General features: G+C 43.9%; 1 protein-coding gene across 7 annotated transcripts in view; it reads left to right on the top strand.

Moving 5' to 3' along the window:
• The window catches only part of KIF1B (kinesin family member 1B), a 147,137-nt gene that overhangs the window by 110,153 nt on the left and 13,981 nt on the right, over positions 1–23,003 (top strand). For 5 of the 7 annotated variants that reach the window (XM_081214909.1, XM_081214910.1, XM_081214912.1 and 2 more), the window contains 11 exons: positions 4,413–4,531; positions 5,524–5,609; positions 5,955–6,084; positions 6,260–6,422; positions 9,107–9,197; positions 10,973–11,091; positions 11,747–11,802; positions 13,920–14,028; positions 15,390–15,456; positions 16,153–16,237; positions 19,277–19,403. In XM_081214909.1, coding sequence (XP_081071035.1) covers positions 4,413–4,531; positions 5,524–5,609; positions 5,955–6,084; positions 6,260–6,422; positions 9,107–9,197; positions 10,973–11,091; positions 11,747–11,802; positions 13,920–14,028; positions 15,390–15,456; positions 16,153–16,237; positions 19,277–19,403 — 1,152 coding nt within the window. The remainder of the gene's footprint in view (positions 1–4,412; positions 4,532–5,523; positions 5,610–5,954; positions 6,085–6,259; positions 6,423–9,106; positions 9,198–10,972; positions 11,092–11,746; positions 11,803–13,919; positions 14,029–15,389; positions 15,457–16,152; positions 16,238–19,276; positions 19,404–23,003) is intronic. The other 2 variants (XM_081214911.1, XM_081214914.1) reach the window with 1 other exon arrangement.

Raw genomic sequence — 23,003 nt, 5'->3', positions numbered from 1 at the left:
ATTTATTGACCAGACATGGTTCCTGCCCTCATGGGTTTTCAGTCTGGTGGGTGAGACAGACAAATAATTACATAAATAAATGGAAATCATAGCAATGATGGAGTTGTGTGCTACTGAGATCGTAAAACACTAGGGGGACCTGTCATAAGAGAGTGGTATTTGGAATAAGATGTGAAATCAAAGGCATGAGGTGGGTAGTAGAGCTCAGAGAGGACAGCAGACAGGGGAGGAGCATATGCGATGGCTCCTTAATGGCCAAGGCATTGAACGTGGGCAGTGGCTGGAATGCCAGTAAGAAATGAAGGTGGTCTGTATGTGTGCTGACTTTGAAGGTGAAATTATCCATTTGGTACCTTATGCCAAATTCGTAGTCTTTAAACTCTATCACAGTAGTTGATGTTTGAGACTCTTGTTTGTAATCCTTTTTAGACTTTTCTTTTAAAAATTTTTGTACAACGGAGCTTTATCCCTCTTTTTTAGCATTGCCCTCCCCCACCTTTGGAGCAGACTGAAAGGGAAGTAGACATCATTTGATCTGATTCAGTGTCCACTTGCAATTATTTTTGTTATACTTTCATTCATGTTTCATTTATGCTCTTTCAGTTTTATTAACATTTGTTTTTCTGTGGTGTATTTTGTCTATTTTCAGAATTGTTTTCATTACTTGGAGTTGAAATCCCAAGAATCCGCTCCATCTTCCTTTTCTTTGTTTTAAAGTAGATTCAGAGCAGGAAAAGGTGCAGACATGCATACAGGCATACCTCGGAGATATTGCTGGTTTGTTTCCAGACCACTGCAATAAAAGCAAATATTGCTATAAAGCCAGTCACGTACCTTTTTTGGTCTCCCAGTGCATATAAAAGTTATGTTTACATTACATTTGGTCTATTAAGCGTGCAAAGCATTATGTCTAAAAAAACAATGTATGTACCTTCATTAAAAAATACTTTATTGGGCTTCCCTGGTGGCGCAGTGGTTGAGAGTCCGCCTCCCGATGCAGGGGACATGGGTTTGTGCCCCGGTCCGGGAAGACCCCACATGCCCCGGAGCGGCTGGGCCCGTGAGCCATGGCCGCTGAGCCTGCACGTCTGGAGCCTGTGCTCCGCAACGGGAGAGGCCACAGCAGTGGGAGGCCCGCGTACCGCAACAATAACCAAAAAAAAACAACAAAACTTTATTGCTAAAAGGAATATGCTAGCCATCATCTGAGCCTTCAGTGAAGTAGGCTTTTTGCTGGTGGAGGTTGCTGTTTAGTAGCATCTAACCCACAGTAGAACTTTCAAAATTGGAGTCATTCCACTCAGACCCTGCCATTGCTTTATCAGCTATGTTTATGTAATGTTTTAAATCCTTTGTTGTCATTTCCCAGCATCTTCACTGGAAGTAGATTCCATCTCAAGAAACCACTTTCTTTGCTCATCCATAAGAAGCAACTCTTCACCCATTAAAGTTTTATCATGAGACTATAGTAATCCAGTCCCATCTTCAGGCTCCACTTCTAATTCTTGTTCTCTTGCTATTTCTACCACATCTGCAGTTACTTTCTCCACTGAAGTCTTGAATCCCTCAAAGTCATCCATGAGGGTTGGAGTCAACTTCTTCCAAACTCCTGTTAATACTGATATTTTGACCTCTTCCCACAAATCACAGATGTTCCTAATGGCACCTACAAGGGCGAATCCTTTCCAGATCCATCAAAGAAGTCACTGTCTATGGCAGCTGTAGCCTTACAAAATGTATTTCTTAAATAACAAGACTTGAAAGTCAGAATTACTCCTTGACCCATGGGCTGCAGAATGCGTGTTGTGTTAGCAGGCACGAAAATATTAATCTCCATTAGAGCTCTTGGGTTACCAGGTGCATTGTTAGTGAGCAGTAATATTTTGAAAGGGCTTTTTGTTTTTTTGGTTTTTTTTGCCCTGAGCAGTCTGTCTCAACAGTGGGCTTAAAATATTCAGTAAACCATGTTGTAAACAGATGTGCTGTCATCTAGGCTTTGTTGTTTCATTTATAGAAAACAGGCAGAGTAGATTTAGCATAATTCTTAAAGGCCCTAAGATTTTCAGAATGGTAAATGATCATTGGCTTCAACTACAGGTCACTAGTTGCATTAGCCCCTAACAAGAGGGTCAGTCTGTCCTTTGAAGCTAGACATTTACTTCCCTCTAGCTCTGAAAGTCTTAGATGGCATCTTCTTCCAATAAAAGGCTGTTTCAGGGCTTCCCTGGTGGCGCAGTGGTTGAGAGTCCGCCTGCCGATGCAGGGGACGCCGGTTCGTGCCCCCGTCTGGGAGGATCCCGCATGCCGCGGAGCGGCTGGGCCTGTGAGCCATGGCCACTGGGCCTGCACGTCCGGAGCCTGTGCTCCGCAACGGGAGAGGCCACAGCAGTCCGAGGCCTGCGTACCGCAAAAAAAAAAAAAAAAAAAAAAAAAAGGCTGTTTCATCTACACTGAAATTCTTATTCAATGTAGCCACCTTCATTAATTAACTTAGCTGGGGTTTCTTGATACTTTGCTGCAGCTTCTACATTAGCACTTCTGCTTCCCTTTGTGCTTTTATGTTATGGAGACTACTTCTTTCCTTAAACATCATGAACCAACCTCTGATAGCTCCAAACTTTTCTTCTGTAGCTTCTTTACTTCTCTTGGCCTTCATAGAATTGAAGAGAGTTAGAGCCTTGCTCTGGATTAGGCTTTGGCTTAAGGGAATGTTGTGGCTGTTTTGATATTCTCTCCAGACCACTAAAACTTTCTCTATATCATCAATAAGGCTTTTTCGCTTTCTTATATCACTTGTGTATTCACTGGAGTAGCACTTTTAATTTCCTTCAAGAGCTTTTCCTTTGCATTCACAACTTGTCTGACTGGCACAAGAGGCCTTGCTTTCAGCCTGTCTCAGCTTTCAACATGCCTTCCTCACTAAGCTTAGTCATTTCTAACTTTTGAGTTCAGGTAAGAGACATGAGACTCTTCCTTTCACTTAAATGCTTAAGAGGCCATTGTAGGGTTATTAACTGTCCTAATTTCAGTATTGTTGTGTCTCAGGAAATAGGGAGGCCCAAGGAGAGGGAGAGAGACGGGGGAATGGCCTGTTGGTGGAGCAGTCAGAACACACATTTATCGGTTAAGTTCAGTGTCTTGTATGTTTGTGGTTTGTGGCACCTCTAAACAATTACAACCGTAACGTCAAAGATGACAGATCACCATAAAAAAATAATAATAATGAAAAAGTTTGAAATAGTGTGAGAATTACCAAAACGTGACACAGAGTCATGAAGCAAGCAGATGTTGTTGTAAAAATGGCGCCTTGCTGGAGACAGGGTTGCCACAAACCTTCAGTTTGTAAAAAATGCAATATCTGCAAAGCGCAAGAAAGTGGAACACAATAAAACGAGGTATGCCTGCATGTGTCACATTTAGTTATGTGTGATTTCTTGATGCAAATGTTTACTCTCTGTCTTGTCTTGTCTTCAAAGATCAGCATATACCAAGTGGGAAGACAGGAGTAATAGTAGGAACTAGGTTCTATTTCCCACCCACTAATTGGAATGAACACCTAAGCTTTGTGATCACTGGTTTGTGTTGCTTTAAAAAAGTCAATAGCTACAAAATAATGAAAGAAGAAAAAAAGATAACAAATGTGACACGACTTTGCTAGTTCATTTGAAGTTGAAAAATGTTAGGTCTTACCTCGTGTATATGCATTTCTGAATAAAGTTTTGAACCCTAGAAGCAAAAGCAACCCTTTAGGGATCAGCTGTCTCCTTCTCCCTTAGCATTTATCTTGATGTCCATCCAGGGTCTCTTATAAGCTCACTAACAAAGAAATTTCTGGCTACATGGCCTTTCTGCCCATATGTGTCAGTCACCCTGCCTAAAGATCATAGTTATTTCTTAGGGTAAAAATAAAGACCCACAATGTTGTGACTTGACATCTATTTTAGAGTTACTGACTGTATTTCAGTCACATTTCTCTGACCATTTTTGTCTCCTGATTTCTGTATTATCTATTGGGGAAAACAAAACAAAAACCTCTTTGTAATTAGTTACATTAAAAGGTTAAACTCCTTAATGGGCTCCCTTTTCCCACTCGTAGCAGTATTTGTAGAGGAGTATCTTAGAAGTCTACTTCCAATGGTCACCCTACCTATGGTAGTAATTCTTATAGGGAGTAGTTTGGTGTACGTTGGTCTTTTCCACTACTTTACCAAGCATTTGCATTTGTTTTTACGTTATGTATTCTGAAAAAGCAACAGGAGGCAGTCTGAGAGTAGTACAGAACAGAGAGGTGACCTTAAGACAGGGCCCAGAAGCCAGCTCACAGTTTCATGAAGGTATTCTCAGTAAATCTGAAAGCCACCTTCTCTGCCTGTGGGATGCTCAGATGTCTGTCTCCTGGTTTCTGTCTCTAGAGCATTTGTTTACCTGAGCAACCTGCTGTACCCCGTGCCCCTGATTCACAGGGTGGCCGTTGTCAGTGAGAAGGGCGAAGTGCGGGGATTTCTCCGTGTGGCTGTGCAGGCCATCGCAGGTAGGCGCCCCTCTTCTGAAATGAGGGCCGTGGGTCCTCTGCCTCGAGACAAAGGAGGCCAGTTCCGTAAGGGCCGCGCTTCAGTGCAGACTGAAGAAAGCCTTTATTGCTTCCTTTCTAGCTGTTGTGCCCAAGTATCACGAGTAGATCCTGTTTGGTTTGGGCTCCTGCTGTTTTGGAATAATGGGGTAAAGGGATTTCCTTTAACATGAAGAACAACCCTTGGGTTACCTTTATAAAAGTCATTTGCATTTTAAATGATGTGTCTTAACTGCTTCAGAAATAACAGAGGATATTCAGACGGTTTCTTGCCTAATTTTCTGTCAGGGTACTTGTGCTAGACGTTTCTGTCCTTTGGCTGCTATTGTGCAATGCGTGGATCGAGATCTTGACACTTTATACTTTTTTCCAAGATCCAGCCTACATTCTGAAGAAAGAATGTGGCTGTTCCCTGTAACGCTTCTGTTTTAGTTTCCAACTGCTGTGCTGTATTTAGTGACCTCTTTCAGCCTTTCCCCGTGGAAAGAAATGCACGATAGTCACCAGCGTTGAGCTATGGAGGTCTTCACAAGTACAGTCTAGTATTTTCAAATATCTATTGAGTATTACTGAATATAATCTTGTCAAGTGAAGGGGTCAGTATTTCTAAGTATGACATTTGAACAACATCAAGAATGAAACCGATCCTTTATTCATTAGTTTCATTCGAGCTAAGGAGGTGGTAAGTTTACCTGAGTAGAGTTGGAAGCAGCCTATTTGACTTTACTGCTTTGGTCTCTTTCTTTCTCAAGCAAAAGACTTGTTCTTTAGTGTCTCCTCTTGTATTAAAGTTTGAGAACCCTAAAGCCCACTGTCTCCTATTTACTTTTATTTTACTTTCCTATATTTTTTTATTATTGTAATTCAATAGGAGTCATTCCTCCTTGTCCCCATATGTAGTCTCATCCTTGCTCTTTTTTTTTCTTTCTTTTTTTTTTTTTCCCTCTACTTAGCGGACGAAGAAGCTCCTGATTATGGTTCTGGAATTCGACAGTCAGGAACAGCTAAAATATCTTTTGATAATGAGTACTTTAATCAGGTGAGAAATCTGCCGGGAAGAGGAAAACCTTGTGGAAGGATAAGGAAGTAGGCAGGCTTTGTAAGGAGGGTGTTCAGCACTGGAGGGCAGTTCTGCCTAGAACTAAAAAGCCTAGGTTACCACAGGGTCGGTAATAGAGCACGGGGCACACCTAATGATGACCCAGGTAGGGGTAAAGGCCCAGCATTTATATTGTGTTGTGTTGCCTTTGCTCAGGCAGCTCTTAATCCACATCACTTTTCAGTCACTATTATTTGTTGGGCAAATAAATATAAGTTATGGAAATGGGGGGAAAATACGTTGTCATACTACTTCATCACCTGCTTACCCTTGCCTTGTTTTCAGAGTGACTTTTCTTCGGTTGCAATGACCCGTTCTGGTCTATCCTTGGAGGAGCTGAGGATTGTGGAAGGACAGGGTCAGAGTTCTGAGGTCATCACTCCTCCAGAAGAAATCAATCGAATGAATGACTTGGGTGTGTAATCAGAGTGTACTGTGATCGCATATGTTTTCAAAGAGGGAAAAATACTGCCCACTGTCAAGGAAGATAGTTGCTTTTATCATCTAGGGATGGAAAGATACACTCTCCTCTCTGAAAGGTGCTTTGTGTGTTTCTTGAACCATACGTGTGTTCGTTTGACCCTCTTTAGATTTGAAGTCAAGCACTTTGCTGGATGGTAAGATGGTAATGGAGGGATTTTCTGAAGAGATTGGCCACCACCTGAAACTGGGCAGTGCCTTCACTTTCCGTGTAACGGTGTTGCAGGCCAGTGGAATCCTCCCAGAGTATGCAGATGTCTTCTGTCAGTTCAAGTAAGCCGCCCCTTCGCCCTGCCTCCCCAGGCTCTTACCCCGGATGCTGTCCTCTGTGCGCTATAGAGCGATCTAACGCTTGCCAGGTAGTACACACTCTTGAGAGAGAAATGACTACCAGCCGCTGAGATGAAACGCTTTCTTCACTCAAGATGGGAGTACGAACTGGAAACCTACAGTGGAATGAAACAGAGTTCATTGTGGGGAGGAGTGTGGCCAATATCCTGCTGGAAGGTTTGGTTGTGGACTGTCCCCCTCTGCCAGGAGTGTAGGATCAGATCCAGATGAGCCTACTTGCTAGTCTTTTTAAATGCTCTTCATGCTGAAATGTCACGTTAATAAACAAGTATGAAAACCGTGAATGATCCAACCGCCAATTATGCTTATTTAAGACTTGGCAAAGGGAAAATGTAAGTCATTTAAAGAGCAGCCAAATTCTGCACCCACTGGCAACAAAGCTAGTAAGGATGTAGAGGAGATGTGACAGGTTTCACTTCGCAGCCACAGCATTTTCTGTCCTATGACCCCCTGGAGCTCTGTGCTCTACGTACTTTCCTCTCAAGACCTCCAAAAACATTGTTTTGGAGAATCTTTAGGTTTTAATACCCCCAAACATCAGTATGTCTTCAGTACTTGGAAAGGGCCACAGTACAAGAGAATGAAGTCTGAGCCACCCCACTCCTAAAGCCCACAGTTTGCCACTGGTGCCACCAAAAGGCTGCCTTAGATTTCTGCCATTCATTTCCCCTCAGTATGTGCCTTAGCCTTCCCTGGCGTCCTAAAGCAGCGTTGCTTTTTACATAGATTTTAGCCAAGTCCTCAATTAAACGTGATTATTACATAGTAAGCTGCTAATATCATTTGCTGTAACTTATAATTGATGAAATAGTATCTGTCCAGTATAGATTTTGCCCATTTAATGTGTTTTCGCTAGGCCTCAGTTAGTAACTGATGTATTTTATGGAAAAGACCTACTTGGTTAACTGACATCTGAAATGGCAATAGTGGTATGTTGACTTCTGCCCTAAAATCTCCTAAAAAGAGAGTAGTATCTCTACCTGGCATTAGCTCTGGAGGAAAGGGCATGTTGACTCATGCTGAAAGAAGACTCAAGTTCTTCTGAGGTTTTTATAAACTCTCACCTGGCCTGCACAGGGAAAACACAGCTGTAGAGCAGTGTGAATGATTTCATGTGCCACTTCTGTGGAACCCCAGGATATTTGTATCTGCTCCAAGCAGAGCCTTGTTGGAGTGTAGATCAGAGATCAGCTGATGCTCATGGCGCCTCTGGCAGGTACACTGTGTGGTCTGGAGAGGAAGAAATTGGAAGAAAAAAAGGAGTAAGAAGTAAGAGAAGGAAAGGGAGAGATGTAAGGAGAAACTGAGAAGAAAGAAAATAGACAAGAGTACACGTAGGATGGAATGCTACAGTGCCACAGCGGTATGTGGCATCAGTGATTTGGATGCCTGGCAAAAGTACACCACTGTCTTCGGGCTCAGTGGATTACAGTTGACCCTTGAGCAACTCAGGAGTTAGGGCACTGACCCTCCGCACAGTCAGAAATCCGAGTGTGTATCCAGGGTTCCACCATATCTGCAGTTCCGCATCTAAGGATTCAACCAGCTGCGGATTGTGCAGTACCCTGGCATTTACTATGGAAAAAAGTCCACGTATAAGTGGACCCACGCAGTTCAAACCTGTGTTGTTCAAAGGTCAAGTGTAATTTGGAAGACTGGGTGTTCATGATCCTGGTCTTTCTACCCCCTACTCTAAGTGTTCTTGGACTTCCCTGGTGGTCCAGTGGTTAAGCCTTCGCGCTTCCACTGCAGACCCTGGTCGGGGAACTAAGATCCCACATGCCGCGTGACACAGCCAAAAAAAAAAGTATTCTCTTATTTCCATTTTTTTCTTGCAGGAGTGTGAGATGTCCTTCTGGTGGATACTTCTATCGGGCAGTAAATCTTTGAACTGAGTATTCTATAATTCTCCACTTCTTTTTATGTCGGACTAATAACAGGGAGGGAGAGAGAACAATAAAATCTCATTTATGAGAATAAGTCAACATAGCCCACTGACTCAGATATTTCAGGAGTATTTTCTACATTTAGAGCCCTCTGGGAGACACTCGCTGTCTTTTGGGGAGACAAGCAAATAAATACATTATTACGAACAATGATATCATTGCTGTTGAAGAAAAATAGGTCTCTAGTGCTGTGGGAACATAGAACTGTTTGAGTGAGTCAGGGAAGTTTTCCTGGAAGAGGTGATATTTGAATCTCTTGCTAACTGGTCTTAGATAGACTCCCAGGCAAGTATGCTGTCCACAGGCTTTGATCACTATCTTATAGAAGCTTTAATCTGCCAAATCTTTTCTGTACAAAATGATCTCACAATTTTTATTTTCAGTAAAAAACTTTTACAAGGGAATAGGGGTTCACTGAATTCACTGTTCATACATTCACATGGCTAAGTGATAGGGTTAGTTGATTTTTCAGTCATTTTTGACATAAAAGCTAAAATGCTACCTGAGTGATATGGAAAATGTTCTCTACAAGGAAACGTAAATAACTTGACTCAGTTAAAGACTCTACTTAAGTAAGGTGCTGCTTTCCATGGGATCCAAGCTGATCCTGATGAAACTATTAATACGAAATTCACGTGGGTCTTTTTTTTTTCTCTTAAGCTTCTTGCATCGCCATGATGAAGCATTCTCCACTGAACCCCTCAAAAACAATGGCAGAGGAAGTCCTCTGGGCTTTTATCATGTGCAGAATGTAAGTGACGTGGACGTTTTTGCCAAATGTTTTGCGGGTTTGTGGTACCTCGAAGCAGCTGCGGTGAGGCAGTCGTCATGTGCGGGTCCCTTTGGCTTTCTCAGCTGAAGAAGGATGATGATCTAAGCTGCTGTGTAGGGGGAGCTCTGTGATGAGAACAGACAGTGGAGGGAGCTGCCAGGGCCCTGAGCTAATCCTCAGTGGACAGAGCAGGCAGCATCTTCTCTGAATTACAGTGGGGCCTGTGAGTAGCCTGGGGGTTAGTCTGCCAATAAGTTCTTTGTCGGTTTGAATGTAGTGAGTTGTTTCAGTGTTTCCTTCCTAGAATAATAAGCATGTTGCATATGAGTTTTGTTAAAGTTAATATGTTATTCTTTAAACCCTAAGAGACAAATAATTTGGTTGCAATTAGTGTAGAAACTATGAAATACATTTTGTAGCTAAATTAAAATTCAGAATCTGTTTCCTTGCAGCTGATTCTATGATTAGTCCTTTAATGCCCCTTACAACTCTCTCATAAGTGGAATAAGAAAACAGACCTTCCATCTCTTCTAGAAAGATTTGCTCAACTCTGTTCGAAAGTCATGATCCTCATTACAATAGCTAACATTCACTGAGAGCTTATTTTGTGTCAGTCGTTGTTACAGGTGTGCTTTTGTGTCTTAATTCATTTAATCCTCACTTTTATGCCATATACTTTCATAATCCCCATGTTCTAGTTGAGATTACCGAGGCAGAGAGCCCTCGAAGTCACTCACCAAGGTTACAAAGCTAGGAAGAGGCAGAGGTGGGGTTTGAACCCAGGGAAACGTGGCTCTAGCATCCAGGAGCTTCACTACTGCTTGAACAGTCTCGTTCTCTTGCCAACCATAATCCACTCCCTAAAATGCGAGAGGAAAGGACGACTCCAGAAATGGAACAAGCAAATACAGAACACACTGTTTTCTTTTTTATGTTTAATTGTATAAATATGAGCGTGCCTGTATATGATAAATATTGATTGGCTCCTGTGCACAAGGACTGTGCCTGACGCCACTGGGGGGCGCTCAGATGAATCACAGGGTAGATGATGCCTCCGAAGAGCTTAGAATTATGAGAGGGGAAATAAAATGCATATTTAAACAATAGTGATACAGGATATAGAAACATCCGAAAGGTATTCATTAAATGCAACGGGAGTAGAGAGGGAGAGTTATTTCTACTAATGGGAAGAGTCTTGTAAGCTACATTCTTTGTTGGGGGTGGATGTTTTTGTAGAGAAAGGAGGTGGGGGAACTTGCTGAAGACTGTAGTGTAAATAAGAAAAGGTGGGTCACGCTTGGCACTGTACCTGGCACAGAGTCTGCAGTCGTGTTTTTCATACTGTTGTTGGCAGTTTGAGCTGGGCCTTGAAGTACAGGGATGACAGCGGTACGGAGATGTGGGAAGGCCTCCCAGGCACGGCTGCAGCCTGGGCCAGCCCTCAGGCACGGTGGAGGAGAGAGCCGGCGAAGGGGGCAGCAGATTGAGTCCAAACATTGTGTGAAGGCAGCAGAGGGGCCAGAGGTCCTTTGGGGCAGACAGTGGAGGGTGTTGAATGCCTGGAGCTTGGTGCAGTTACTGTAGAAGGAAAACCAGAGAAGAGCCGCCCCTCTCTTTTGGTGTGAGAGGCCTTCATAGTGAAATTCCCAGCACATACTGGGTACTCAAAGTGCTGTAGTGCTGTTTGCAGCAAAAATGTGTATTTTCCTATAATAAATCTTTCGCTAATCTAGGTTGCCTTTATTCCTTATTAGATTGCAGTGGAGGTTACGGAATCATTTGTGGACTATATCAAAACCAAGCCTATCGTGTTTGAAGTCTTTGGGCATTATCAGCAGCACCCACTTCACCTGCAAGGACAGGAGCTTAACAGGTTTGGACCGAATGAGCAGAGATTTTTGTTATTGATATTATTGTTGCTGTTATTGTTGTTACTGTCACTTGCTGGAAAAGAAGAAATCTTTGGAGGAATTAAGATAGGTAAATAACCGTTTTATAGATTACCCTACGTTTCCATTTCAGAAACATCACCATCTTTCTTCTAAGCCACCCAGTCACTAACTGTAGGTAGAGCAAATTGAGTTTTGCCCAGGTGACCTTGAGTACTGTCTTTTTGTACGAAGAGACTTTGAATAGGATAGAAAGTTGAGGTGATAGGGATAGAACCTGAAAGCTGTGTATAATTGGTCCTAACCACCCAGGACTTTATGAAGCATAAAGTCACTATGAAGCATGTGTCTCTAAGTGGAGACATCAAAATTGGGGAGGAGGACAATGATGGGGACTTTGGGATGCTGGCAGAGTGTCATTGTGAACAGAAAACTTTTCTTATTTATTAGCTCTGACTTACAAGGGGACTTTTCTCAAGATGTCTTAGCCTCAGTTTTACTGTGTGGGTTTATATCTGATATCTGATAACATACCAGAGTTGAAAGTACAGATGATCCGTTTTTAAAGGGGATTTAAACACGCCATTAATACCAGCATGGGACTGTTTAGTCTTGAAGAACTTTTGTCTTCCTTTGCAGTCCACCCCAGCCATCTCGACGATTCTTCCCTCCGCCCATGCCACTATCCAAGCCAGGTGAGCACAGCTGCGTTCTCTGTATGATGTACATCTCTTATTCTGAGTGACTTTTCAGATAAAAAATCATATTCAAATTCCTACTCCACTTGTGTGCATCCCTGTGTGCTCTGGTGTCCAGTAGGAACGAGAATTGTTGGCTCCTGATGTGAAATAAGAGGTGCCAAACAGTAGGGCTCTATATCCCCGCCGATACTGTGGTCTTCTTACCGCAGATTTCGATAAGCTCCATGTTCCTAAATCTCTCTGCTTTGTGTGTAACGCCCTTTAACTGTCAGGTGACTGGGCACTCCTTTGCCTATTACGTTTTTTCTGCATGTTCATGTCTCCTGTTCTGATTTTTCTTTGTTTATTTTCATCCCTTTTCCTCGTTGCCCGCTTGCCTCATTCCCACCCCGCCCTGTGCTCATTCTCCACCTCTGTGCTCCTCGCCGCCGTCCTGCCTTCAGACCATGAGAGAAAGATTGAGCTGATTCGGTTTCTCGTATCTGACTATGTGAATGTGCATGTGTTGGACACATTTTCTGAGCATGCCAGTGTGCTCGCATCCTCCGCCATTGCCACCTTCCAGGATGAGGCTGACCCATTGCCGCCTTTTCTCTTTCTGCCAGTTCCCAGCTGCCAGACCGAGAGGGTACCTAAACGAGATGGTTAGTAGCTAAAATTAGCTCTGCCTTAGATGTAGAACCATCCTCAGAGGCTGGTCCTAAAGCCTGGCTCTCCGTGTATGAAACACCAAGGTTTCTGTTGCTACTTGACCTGCATGTAGAGTTCAGCACATTGTCAAGATCATATCACATTTCCTTCAGAGAGATTTTTGGGAAGCACCTTCTCTATTTATACCCCTTGCACATCATCCGGGGGTGGGGGTGGGGAGGGGCTCCTTCTATCTGTTGGTGTGGATTCTTTGCAATGGTATTTTTAATTTTAAAGGTTTTTTTTTTTTACTGGTAGCTGGCTTTTTGTAATGCTCTAGTTTTGCTTTCTGACCCTCAGATGCCCACCAGAGCCAGTAACCCCCTATTACCTGGCATCATCACCAGCTTACCTGGAATTCAGCTAGGGTGAATAATGCTGATAGGCCATGCCTCTGAATAGCGCTGTATGAGTCATACAGCCCCTTTAGATGCACTGTGTCAGTGGATCCTCACAACATCTTTTTAGATAGTAGGCAAGATACTATGATCTTCATTTTCTAGTTGAGGAGACAGACTCGCAGAGGTTCAGTGACTCAACCAAAGTTTCATAGCTAGTTAGTGGTTGAGCGATAATTAGATCCCAAGTCACTGGACTCTCACACCACTGCTCCCAGGTTCAGAGCAGAGAACCCTCTTTGTATTGCCAAGATTTCAGAACTTCTACGTAGTGTTTCAAAATGCCCACCGTGTGGAATCTGAAATTCTTGAAAATACGGGGGGTTTGGCTAATATATTTCATCAGTACAGATAGGAATATGGAATTCACATCTGAAGAAAATGGGTAACATGAGATCATTTACAGAATCCTGTATTTACAGATGAGACCAGTGGTTCCCAAACTTGTCCACACGTTGGAATCACCTGGGGGGCTTCAAACCTCTCAGAGGGCTGAGTCCCACCCCTAGAGACTGTGATTTAATTGGCTGGCAGTGTGGCCTGGGCCATCTTTAAGATCCCCAGGTGACCCTCGTGTGCAGGGAGGTTCAGGAACCACTGGGTTGGAGGACGGGTCTTTCCCGCCACAGCAGCTTTGTTGAGGCCCTGTGATGAGCGAGGCTCGCCCCACATTGCCTGTCCCACATTGTTACCGTGCTCTGCATGCCGCAAATGTGAGAGTCTAAGGAAGGTTTTTTAATGGTTTTGTGAGCACATTTACTCTGCATGAAACCTGTTTTCTCATCATTGGGTAGTTTGTTGAGAGGGAAAAAGATGCTGACTCTCTGTTTTCCTTGTTCTCTGAAGTTAGAGGTACTGATATAGTTGACGGTGAAGTTTCTCTGGCTCTTCTGCACTGAAATCTATCCCCTCACTCTCGCTGCCTTTCCCAAGTGTGTCCTTGAAGACTGACATTAGAGAAGCTTATACCTTTGCTGAGTAGACTTGGACCAAATTTTAACATTTTCCAAAAACTTTTAAAAGTTCCAGCCACCAAGTTAAATACCATGAGCAAAACCAGCCTTGGCCAGAGCATGAGCAAGTACGATCTTCTGGTTTGGTTTGAGATCAGTGAATTGGAGCCTACGGGAGAGTAAGTCCAACTTTATAAATTTTTAAATATGACAACTTTTCCAAAATTAGAAAATGTAATTTTGAGTCTCTCTTGTCTTTGGGTTCACAGAACATTGTCACATTCCAGTTTTGAACTGAATTTGGGGTGGGGAGGGTCTTTATATTATTCTTTGAATCAGATGTTTGTCAGAGAACCATCTAGTATAATAATTTACCTTCTTGTTAGCAATAGCAAGATCCTGGAGACTGGCACTTTGTTATGAGGGAAGACAACCTGCAAAGTGGGTTTTAGCAGCAGCAAAGCAAAGGGAGTCAGAAGCATATTGCCCATAAAAGGGCCAAAGGCATATCAGTATGTCAGGGCATTAGGGACAGAATGTTTCTGTAGACCAAGGTTTCTCAGCCTCTCACTGGGGCCAGATGATTCTCTGTTGTTGGGGGTTGTCCTGTGCGTTGTAGGATATTTAGCTGCATCCCTGACCTCTACCCATAAGATGCCAGTAGCACCTCCCCTCCTGTTGTGACAACAGACGTTGCCAGATGGGCCCTAGGGGTCAAAATTACCCCCAGTTGAGGACCACTGGCCCAGATCAAAATGATCAGCATCAGCTTCCTCTCTCTGTATGAGCTGTGTTAGACTAAGTGACAAATGGAATTACTGTTTATAGTTGTCTCGGAAATGCTTTTGAAAAACACAAAAGAGATCCCTCTCCCGAAACAGAGGCAAGGGGCTGTGTCAGTTAGTGTAAAGGGTAGGGGATAAATGTTATCTTAAGGATCCTCTATTTATAATGCTGGGTAATACCATTATGATCACCTCCATAAAACATTTACTGAGTTCCTACTGTGTGTGAGGTTTGGCTCTATCGATCCTATACAGAGTTGTCAGTGGTGACATTGCTTCAAGGAATTTGACTTTCCGCAGACAGATCTATAATGTGATTATAACTTACATTATGGGGGAGCAGTAGTTACAGTAAATGGTTTCTACTGAGTTAATTGCTTTCTGATTCTTAAAAAATGATCTAGAATCTGAAATTATCTCCTTCTTATCTCCTGACACTTGCCATTGCAGTTATATGTTATTTATGGAAATATCTGTTAGACAAAGAGCTGGGATTGGAGCCAAAAGATGTTACTGCCCTATGAATACTTCAGTCTAGTCAGGATGATGAGACATACATATGTGGAAAGGTTTACTAAATGCATATGACTGTCCGATTAAATGTCCACCCCAGATGGTGAGAAAGACATGGGATCGGAGTTTAGAAAACAAAGACCACCGAGGGCTGGGGTGACCAGGGAGGACCTCGCAGGTGAAGTTGCACTTAGCACAAGCATTCTGTCTAACTTCTTTGTTTTACATTTCTGTTTTTATAGGTATATTCCAGCTGTGGTTGACCATACAGCAGGCTTGCCCTGCCAGGGGACATTTTTGCTTCACCAGGTACCAATGAAGGAGCAAAAGAGGGCTTAGAAGGGAACACCAAAAAAGTTAGAATAAGAAACATAACTCTCTGTTTCTCTGCTTTTTTATCTCCATTTCAAGGGAATTTGGAAGTCAGGTGACATTGCCCCATCCCTTTTTTTTTTTTTCTTTCGTTAATGTTTCTCAAACCTTGGCTTATATTTATTGATATATACCCTGGCTTTTATGTGTAAATATATTTTAAAAGAGCTATTTTGAAAGACTTTATTTCATTCAGTTACATAGTAATTTGTGCAGCTCCCATGTCATTTTATACAATTTTCACTTTGTGATGTTTGGAAACTCTGCTTTCACAGCCAAAAGTTCTTAATGGAGATTGAAGATGAAGGTTTCAGTGGACTAAAAATCTGGCCATGAAATGTAGGCCCCCTTTGGCAAATCAAAAGTAGATTTAGTCAGTGCTCAAAAGTGCTTATGAGCCAGATGGGCACACTCTGGGACTTTCAATCTGGGCATCGGTTCTTAAAAGCCATATCAGAACCTGGCTCTTCCTCAGTCCCTGACCTGTGTCCCTTTGTTCAGAATAGCAGTGTGGACAGCATTTCCCCTCTCCCTCCATACCTCCCCTTCCTGCCCATCAGACGATCCAGAAAAGGACAAACGAGGAAATAAGAGATTGTCCCAGCTAAACTGCAACCCTGCTCCATTATCTAGGGCATCCAGCGAAGGATCACAGTAACCATCATCCATGAGAAAGGGAGTGAGCTCCACTGGAAGGATGTCCGTGAGCTGGTGGGAGGTGAGTATGTTCCAGCAGCTGAGGACGGGCCTTAGCGGAGTGACTGCTCCCTGTTCGGAGCACAGGGAGTGTGCGGAAGGCTGCGCTGGAGAGCGTGACTGTCAGAAGAGAGTCCTCGAGTTGGAAACTACCCTTGTTTCCCAGCTCCCTTCATCAGTTATTCAACCTGCCATTGTTTTTCTCAGTGCCTGTGGGAGCAGTTCTAGGCCCGAGGCTGGAGAGGGCCTAAGAGAAGTCTCTGCTCCTTGTGAGCTTGGGGTCTAGTGAGGAGACAGCGTGTGTGCATGTACAGAGCAGTTTGATGAGTGAGTACCAAATGAGAACAACTGAAAGACCTGTGCTAAAAGAGTTGACGACAAAAAAGATCCAGGAGAACTGGGTTAGCTTGTGGGAGATGATCTGAGTAGATCTGAGAGAACTTAGAGGGTTTCGTTTTTTTGCAAGCTTTGGAGTTAGAGAGTCAGCAATGTCTAACCTGCAAATGGCTAGAAATCTATGGCGAGAGTGGGGGGACTAAACTAAAGCACCGTGAGAGGAGAGAGTGGCCGAATAGCATAAGCTGTAGAACGAGAGCCCAAGGCAGGGGGTCTGCACCTAGTTTTGCCATGGACCCCTTTGGCAGTGGTGAAGCCTCAGAATTCTGTTTTTAAATGTAGAAAATAAAGCACTTAGGATTACAAAGGGAACTAATAATATTGAAATACAATTGTTAAACTGCTAAACAAATTTGTAACATAAGCTCTTCAATGATGTGGTCAATAAGCAGCGGGGGGGCTTCCCTGGTGGCGCAGTGGTTGAGAGTCCTTCTGCCGATGCAGGGGACACGGGTTCGTGCCCCAGTCTGGGAAGATCCCACATGCCGCGGAGCGGTTGGGCCCGTGAGCCATGGCCATTGAGCCTGCGCGTCCGGAGCCTGTGCTCCGCAACGGGAGAGGCCACAGCAGTGAGAGGCCCACGTACAGCAAAAAAAAAAAAAAAAAAAAAGAGCAGCGGGTCTAATTTCTATCATTTCAAAGTGGTGATGAATGTCAAGATACTTCACATTAGTGTGATATGAAAACATCTGTGATTTCTGCTGGGGACAGAGGTATGGGTACTGCTGATTCTCCTGTGGTTTGTGCCCTCCCCTCATAATTGCAGGGAAAGGCAAATTTCAGTTAGAGGTTCCTGAAAATAAAGTTGGAATTTTTTTTTTCCCATCCAGTTCAGACCTCCTGAATTCTAACCATAAACCCCTTGGGTATCTGTGGACCAGATTAAGAAGCCCTGGAAGGAAGATTATACTCTGTCCTATCTGGGGCAGTGGTTTTCAAGCTTTTCAAGATTAATTTTTTTTTTTTTTTTTTGGCGGCACGCGGGCCTCTCACTGCTGTGGCCTCTCCCGTTGCGGAGCACAGGCTCCGGATGCGCAGGCTCAGCGGCCATGGCTCACGGGCCCAGCCGCTCCGTGGCATGTGGGATCTTCCCAGACTGGGGCACGAACCCGTGTCCCCTGCATCGGCAGGGGGACTCTCAACCACTGCGCCACCAGGGAAGCCCTCAAGGTTAATTTTTACACAAAACAAGAGAGATGCTTTCTGACCAGAAAGGGTGGGGAGCAGAGGCAGCAGTTACTAAGGCTTCTCTGTAACCCTATGGCTTATTATTTTTATGACAAACATGAAATGTGGCAGGTGCTCTTCTGAATGCTCTAAAAATATTAGTTTATTTAATATAACATAACAAACATATAATATGATTGTAACAATCTTATAAGGGAAGAATTGTTATTCCCACTTCACAGGTGAGGAAAGTGAGGCTCAGAGGTTGAGCATATGCCCAGGCCACACAGATAGTTAGTGCTGGAGCTGAGATTTGAACCCAGGCAGTCCTGCTCCAGAGACTGTGTTCCTGACCTCTGTGCAGTGCTGCATCCCCTACTGTTATTTGAAAACAGCATTGTAAGATTTTAAAAAAGAAAGTGGTGTAATGAAGGCAGTGGCTTAAGAAGTCTGGAGAAGGTGAGTGTGGGATGGCTTGGAAAGAGGGAGACGTGAGAGCAGCAGGGAGACCAGTTAAGTGGCTGTTGCCGTGTCTGAGATCAGAAGGGGATGACCTTCGGGAGCAGGGCAGTGATGTTGGAAATTAAAGCTGAGACAGGTATGAGAAGCTCTTTGAACAAAGAGGAAGTTTTCACTGTTGACTAAATGTGGGATGTAAAGGGGAGACAGAATATGGAGAAGAATGGAAGGCCAAGAATTACAGAATTAGACTGTAGGATTATAGCTGACCAAACGACGCTTCCGGCACCTGAAATTACACAGAGATTTGACAGTCTCTTTTTGGCCTAATGAATTGCCGCTTTGTTTTTATTTACTTATTTGTTTGTTTATTTATTAAAACCAGTTGATTTTTTTAAAAATTAATTAATTTATTTATTTTTGGCTGTGTTGGGTCTTGGTTGCTGTGCGCGGGCTTTCTCTAGTTGCGGCGAGCGGGGGCTACTCTTCATTGCGGTGCGCGGGCTTCTCACTGTGGTGGCTTCTCTTGTTGCAGAGCACAGACTCTAGGCATGCGGGCTTCAGTAGTTGTGGCTCCCGGGCTCTAGAATGCAGGCTCAGTAGTTGTGGCTCGTGGGCTCTAGAGCGCAGGCTCAGTAGTTGTGGTGCACGGGCTTAGTTGCTCCACGGCATGTGGGATCTTCCCGGAGCAGGGCTCGAACCCGTGTCCCCTGTATTGGCAGGCGGATTCTTAACCACTGCGCCACCAGGGAAGTCCTACCACTTTGTTTTTTTTTTTTTTTTTTTTTTTTTGCTGTACGCGGGCCTCTCACTGCTGTGGCCTCTCCCGTTGCGGAGCACAGGCTCCAGACACACAGGCTCCGCGGCCATGGCTCGCGGGCCCAGCCGCTCCGCGGCATGTGGGATCTTCCGGGATAGGGGCACGAACCCGTGTCCCCTGCATCGGCAGGCGGACTCTCAACCACTGCGCCACCAGGGAAGCCCTACCACTTTGTTTTTAAATGTACCCATGTTCTGGTTTCTTTCTTCTTTCTCTCAGGCCGGATTAGGAATAAAGCTGAGGTGGACGAAGCCACAGTTGATGCCATCCTCTCCTTAAACATCATCTCTGCCAAGTACCTGAAGTCTTCCCACAACTCTAGCAGGTGGGGCACCCGGGGAATGTGGTGAGTCAGCCCTCGGGGGGTTGATTGATTCACTGTAGATTCCTTGTTCATTAATGACTCCCCCCCTTCTCACTTCAGAGTTCCCTGTTTCCTCCCCTGTCTGCCCTGCTCTTCAAAAATAAAAACATAAATCATTGGAGATACTTGTATGTGATGATACCCCCAGAGAATGGAAATGTTCTATCCCCTGGGGAGTTTGAGTAGATGTAATACAGTGACAGAGAAAAAGCAGAAAAAGAAAACTCAGTATGCCACCCAAGGGTTTAAAAGTACAAATTAATTACGGCTAAGACTAAATGTTTTCCTATGAAGTGGTTGCTGTGGAGAAAGACCTCTCGGCCTGGGATGTCATGGGAACATGCCCTCCAAGGTATAGTGAACCCTCCTGTGTTCATCTTTGCTGCTGCCAGTATCGGCTCAAGGAGTCTCAGTATCTGCTTTTCATTTTCCTTTATGCATGAAGGCAATAAATTATTATAAACTCTTCTGACTAAGATTGGCTGCTATAAATAATGAATTTTATTTTAAATTTTAATTTAGTGTCCCTTAGCAGTCCATTTTATAATCAAGTGATGACAATGCATAAAGTACCTAGCCGTTCTACTTTCCCGTGTCAGACTGGAAATAAATCTGCTGGGGCGCTTTTACCTCCCTGGGAAAGGAGTCCCGTCATCGTGCACAGAGACTCCCATTTCTCTACGTGGTGAGGGCTAGGAAACAGGCATGGCTGTGTGTTCTAATGTGGGCTCAGAACTCAGCCTTCGAATTACAGGATTTCTCTGTGGTCTGCCTGTTCCTAAAAAAGTTGCTCACATGTGTTGGCAAGAGGGAGAGGAAAGATAAGACAATAAGCAGAAGCAGAAATGAAAAGTTCGGGCCAGGATTAATTTCTTTACATTGTTTCTGTGTGTTACTGTTTTGCATGGGAGTGAGGAAAAGGAAACAAATGTCTGTTTGCTTTTTGCCAGTCAGAGGAGCTGGCAGGAGCTGTGGACAGAAAGGGAAGGTGGGTGAGACGGTGTGTACCTATGTGGAGGGGGTGTGGCAGAGGTAAAGTAGGGTGCTTTGACCCCCTCCTGGGCCTATTCCTGGGCAAAATCTTGAAACAATACCATTTCTCTGAAGTCAGCATTAACCCCACATAGCGTTCCCTCTTCTGCCAGACATTTACAGCAAGTATTCAGCTGGCATTCACCACATTTTCCTTGCAACTATGAGAAATATATCTTAAACTTCCCTATGGTACTTAGCAAAACAGGGAAAAATGGTGTTTGGTTGAAGTGCTGGTTATGTTAAACTTGCCTACATTAGAGTCACCTTCAAAAGTCCTTTGATTCCTGTCCGGCAGCGTGTCACATGCTGTAGAAGATGAGTTTGGCTTTGTTAGAAGCAGTTTATCTTTCCCAGTAGAAGCTTAGAGTTAATCAAAAAAGTTGCTGGGACTTCCCTGGTGGCGCAGCAGTTAAGAATCTGCCTGCCGACGCAAGGGACACAGGTTTGAGCCCTGGTCCGGGAAGATCCCACATGCCGCGGAGCAACTAAACCTGTGTGCCACAACTACTGCGCCCACGTGCTGCAACTACTGGAGCCCGCGTGCCTACAGCCCACGTGCCACAACTGCTGAGCCCGTGTGCTGCAACTGCTGAAGCCTACGTGCCTAGAGCCCGTGCTCCACAACAAGAGAAACCACCACAGTGGAGAAGCCCATGCACTGCAATGAAGAGTAACCGCTGCTCGCCGCAACTAGAGAAAGCCCGCATGCAGCAAGCAACAAAGACCCAACACAGCCAAAAAGGTTAAAAAAAAAAAAAGTTGCTAAAGTCAAGAGTAATAAAAAGAGGAATTTCCCTGGTGGCGCAGTGGTTAATAATCCACTTGCCAATGCAGGGGACACGGGTTCTAGCCCTGGTCCAGGAAGATCCCACATGCCGCGGAGCAACTAAGCCCATGCGCCACAACTACTGAGCCTGCGCAACTACTGAAGCCCGTGTGCCTAGAGCCCGTGCTCCGCAACAAGAGAAGCCACCGCAATGAGAAGTCCGTGCACTGCAAGGAAGGGTAGCCCCTGCTCACCGCAACTAGAGAAAGCCCGCGCGCAGCAGCAAAGACCTAACACAGCCAAAATATAAATAAATAAATAAATAAATAAATAATTTAAAAAGAAGATACAGACTTTAAACACTTGTTTTAACTTAAAGTATATAAATGTACATTAATTTGTCAAGCTCTTGCTATAGGGCCAAAGCCTTTTCTTTCATTGTAGGCTCATTTATTAGACTTCTGACTGTCTTTCTTGCAAAGCCACACCCATAATTCATCACCTATGTTTTTCAATTTGGTGGAACTAGAAACCTATGAATAAAATCTAAGTGCAGAATCCTTTAAACTTTTTATCATATATCATCAAAATTTTATTTCCCTCTTTCTTTTACATTGATCTCACCCAAACTTAACAGCTGTTTTTTTTTTTTTTTTTTTTTTTTCTTTTTGCGGTATGCGGGCCTCTCACAGTTGTGGCCTCTCCCGTTGCGGAGCACAGGCTCCGGATGCGCAGGCCCAGCGGCCATGGCTCACGGGCCCAGCCGCTCCGCGGCATATGGGATCCTCCCAGACCGGGGCACGAACCCGTATCCCCTGCATCGGCAGGCGGACTCTCAACCACTGCGCCACCAGGGAGGCCCAACAGCTGTTTTTTAAACAACTCACCATTATCAAGTCTTTTTAAAATGTTCAATTTATTTTTCACACTAAGTTTCCACACTTAGTTTTGTTTCACACTGAACAAAAATTCTTTTTGCCCTCATGTTTCAGTGATTTATCTAATATTGAATTAAATTAGGTAATTATAATAACAAATACAACCACACAAACAAGTTTGTACTACTGACACTTGAGAAGCATGAAACTCAGCTCTCTGGAGCAAATTGTCTGGGCGATGAGCTACCTCTTTATTTTAGAATAATGTTCAATGAGAAATGGACGTCAGTCTATACATTGTAGGGATGTGGAGAGCATAAGTTCATTTGGTAAGTGGCTAAATGGGGTTTGGTTAAGAGAGCTTTTGTTCTTTTTGCCTAAGGTTTAATGTTTAAAGTTGAACTTACAGAACTCCAGTTGGGTGTATTACATACATAACTAGAGGGCTCCTGTGATATATTGATAGTGGAGCGCAGCTGACAAGGGCCATTACTCCTTTTCTTCCCAGCCCTGCATTTCTGTTACCTACTGACTTGGTTTTCCCTTAACTCCATAGCAACTTCCTACCATTTCCAATAGTAAGTCACCTCCTAAAGGGTTGTTAATAGAAGTGGTCTCCACTCTCCCTTCTGTGCCCCGCATTTCCTTAACTGAACGTCTCAGGGGAGGGACCCGTGTCATTGTAAGCCCTTTATCAAATTGTGTCCCGTGGAATTCTCTGTTAATTGTTTGTACACTTGAATTCACTTTTGCTTATCAGCAAACTTGTGTTTTTATATATATATTTTTTTCTCTTCTATCTCTCTCTCCCTCTCTTTTTTCCTTTTTTTTCTTTTGCTGCACTAACAAAAGCTTTTTCTGTGTTTTTACAGGCTCTTTCTTGATAAGGATATTCCTAGGTAT

The sequence above is a fragment of the Mesoplodon bidens genome, assembly GCF_964165515.1.
Source record: "Mesoplodon bidens genome assembly, chromosome: 2".
NCBI lineage: Eukaryota > Metazoa > Chordata > Mammalia > Artiodactyla > Ziphiidae > Mesoplodon > Mesoplodon bidens.
Note: the sequence above shows the minus strand (reverse complement) of the source record. Positions and strands in the feature narration are given on the sequence as shown.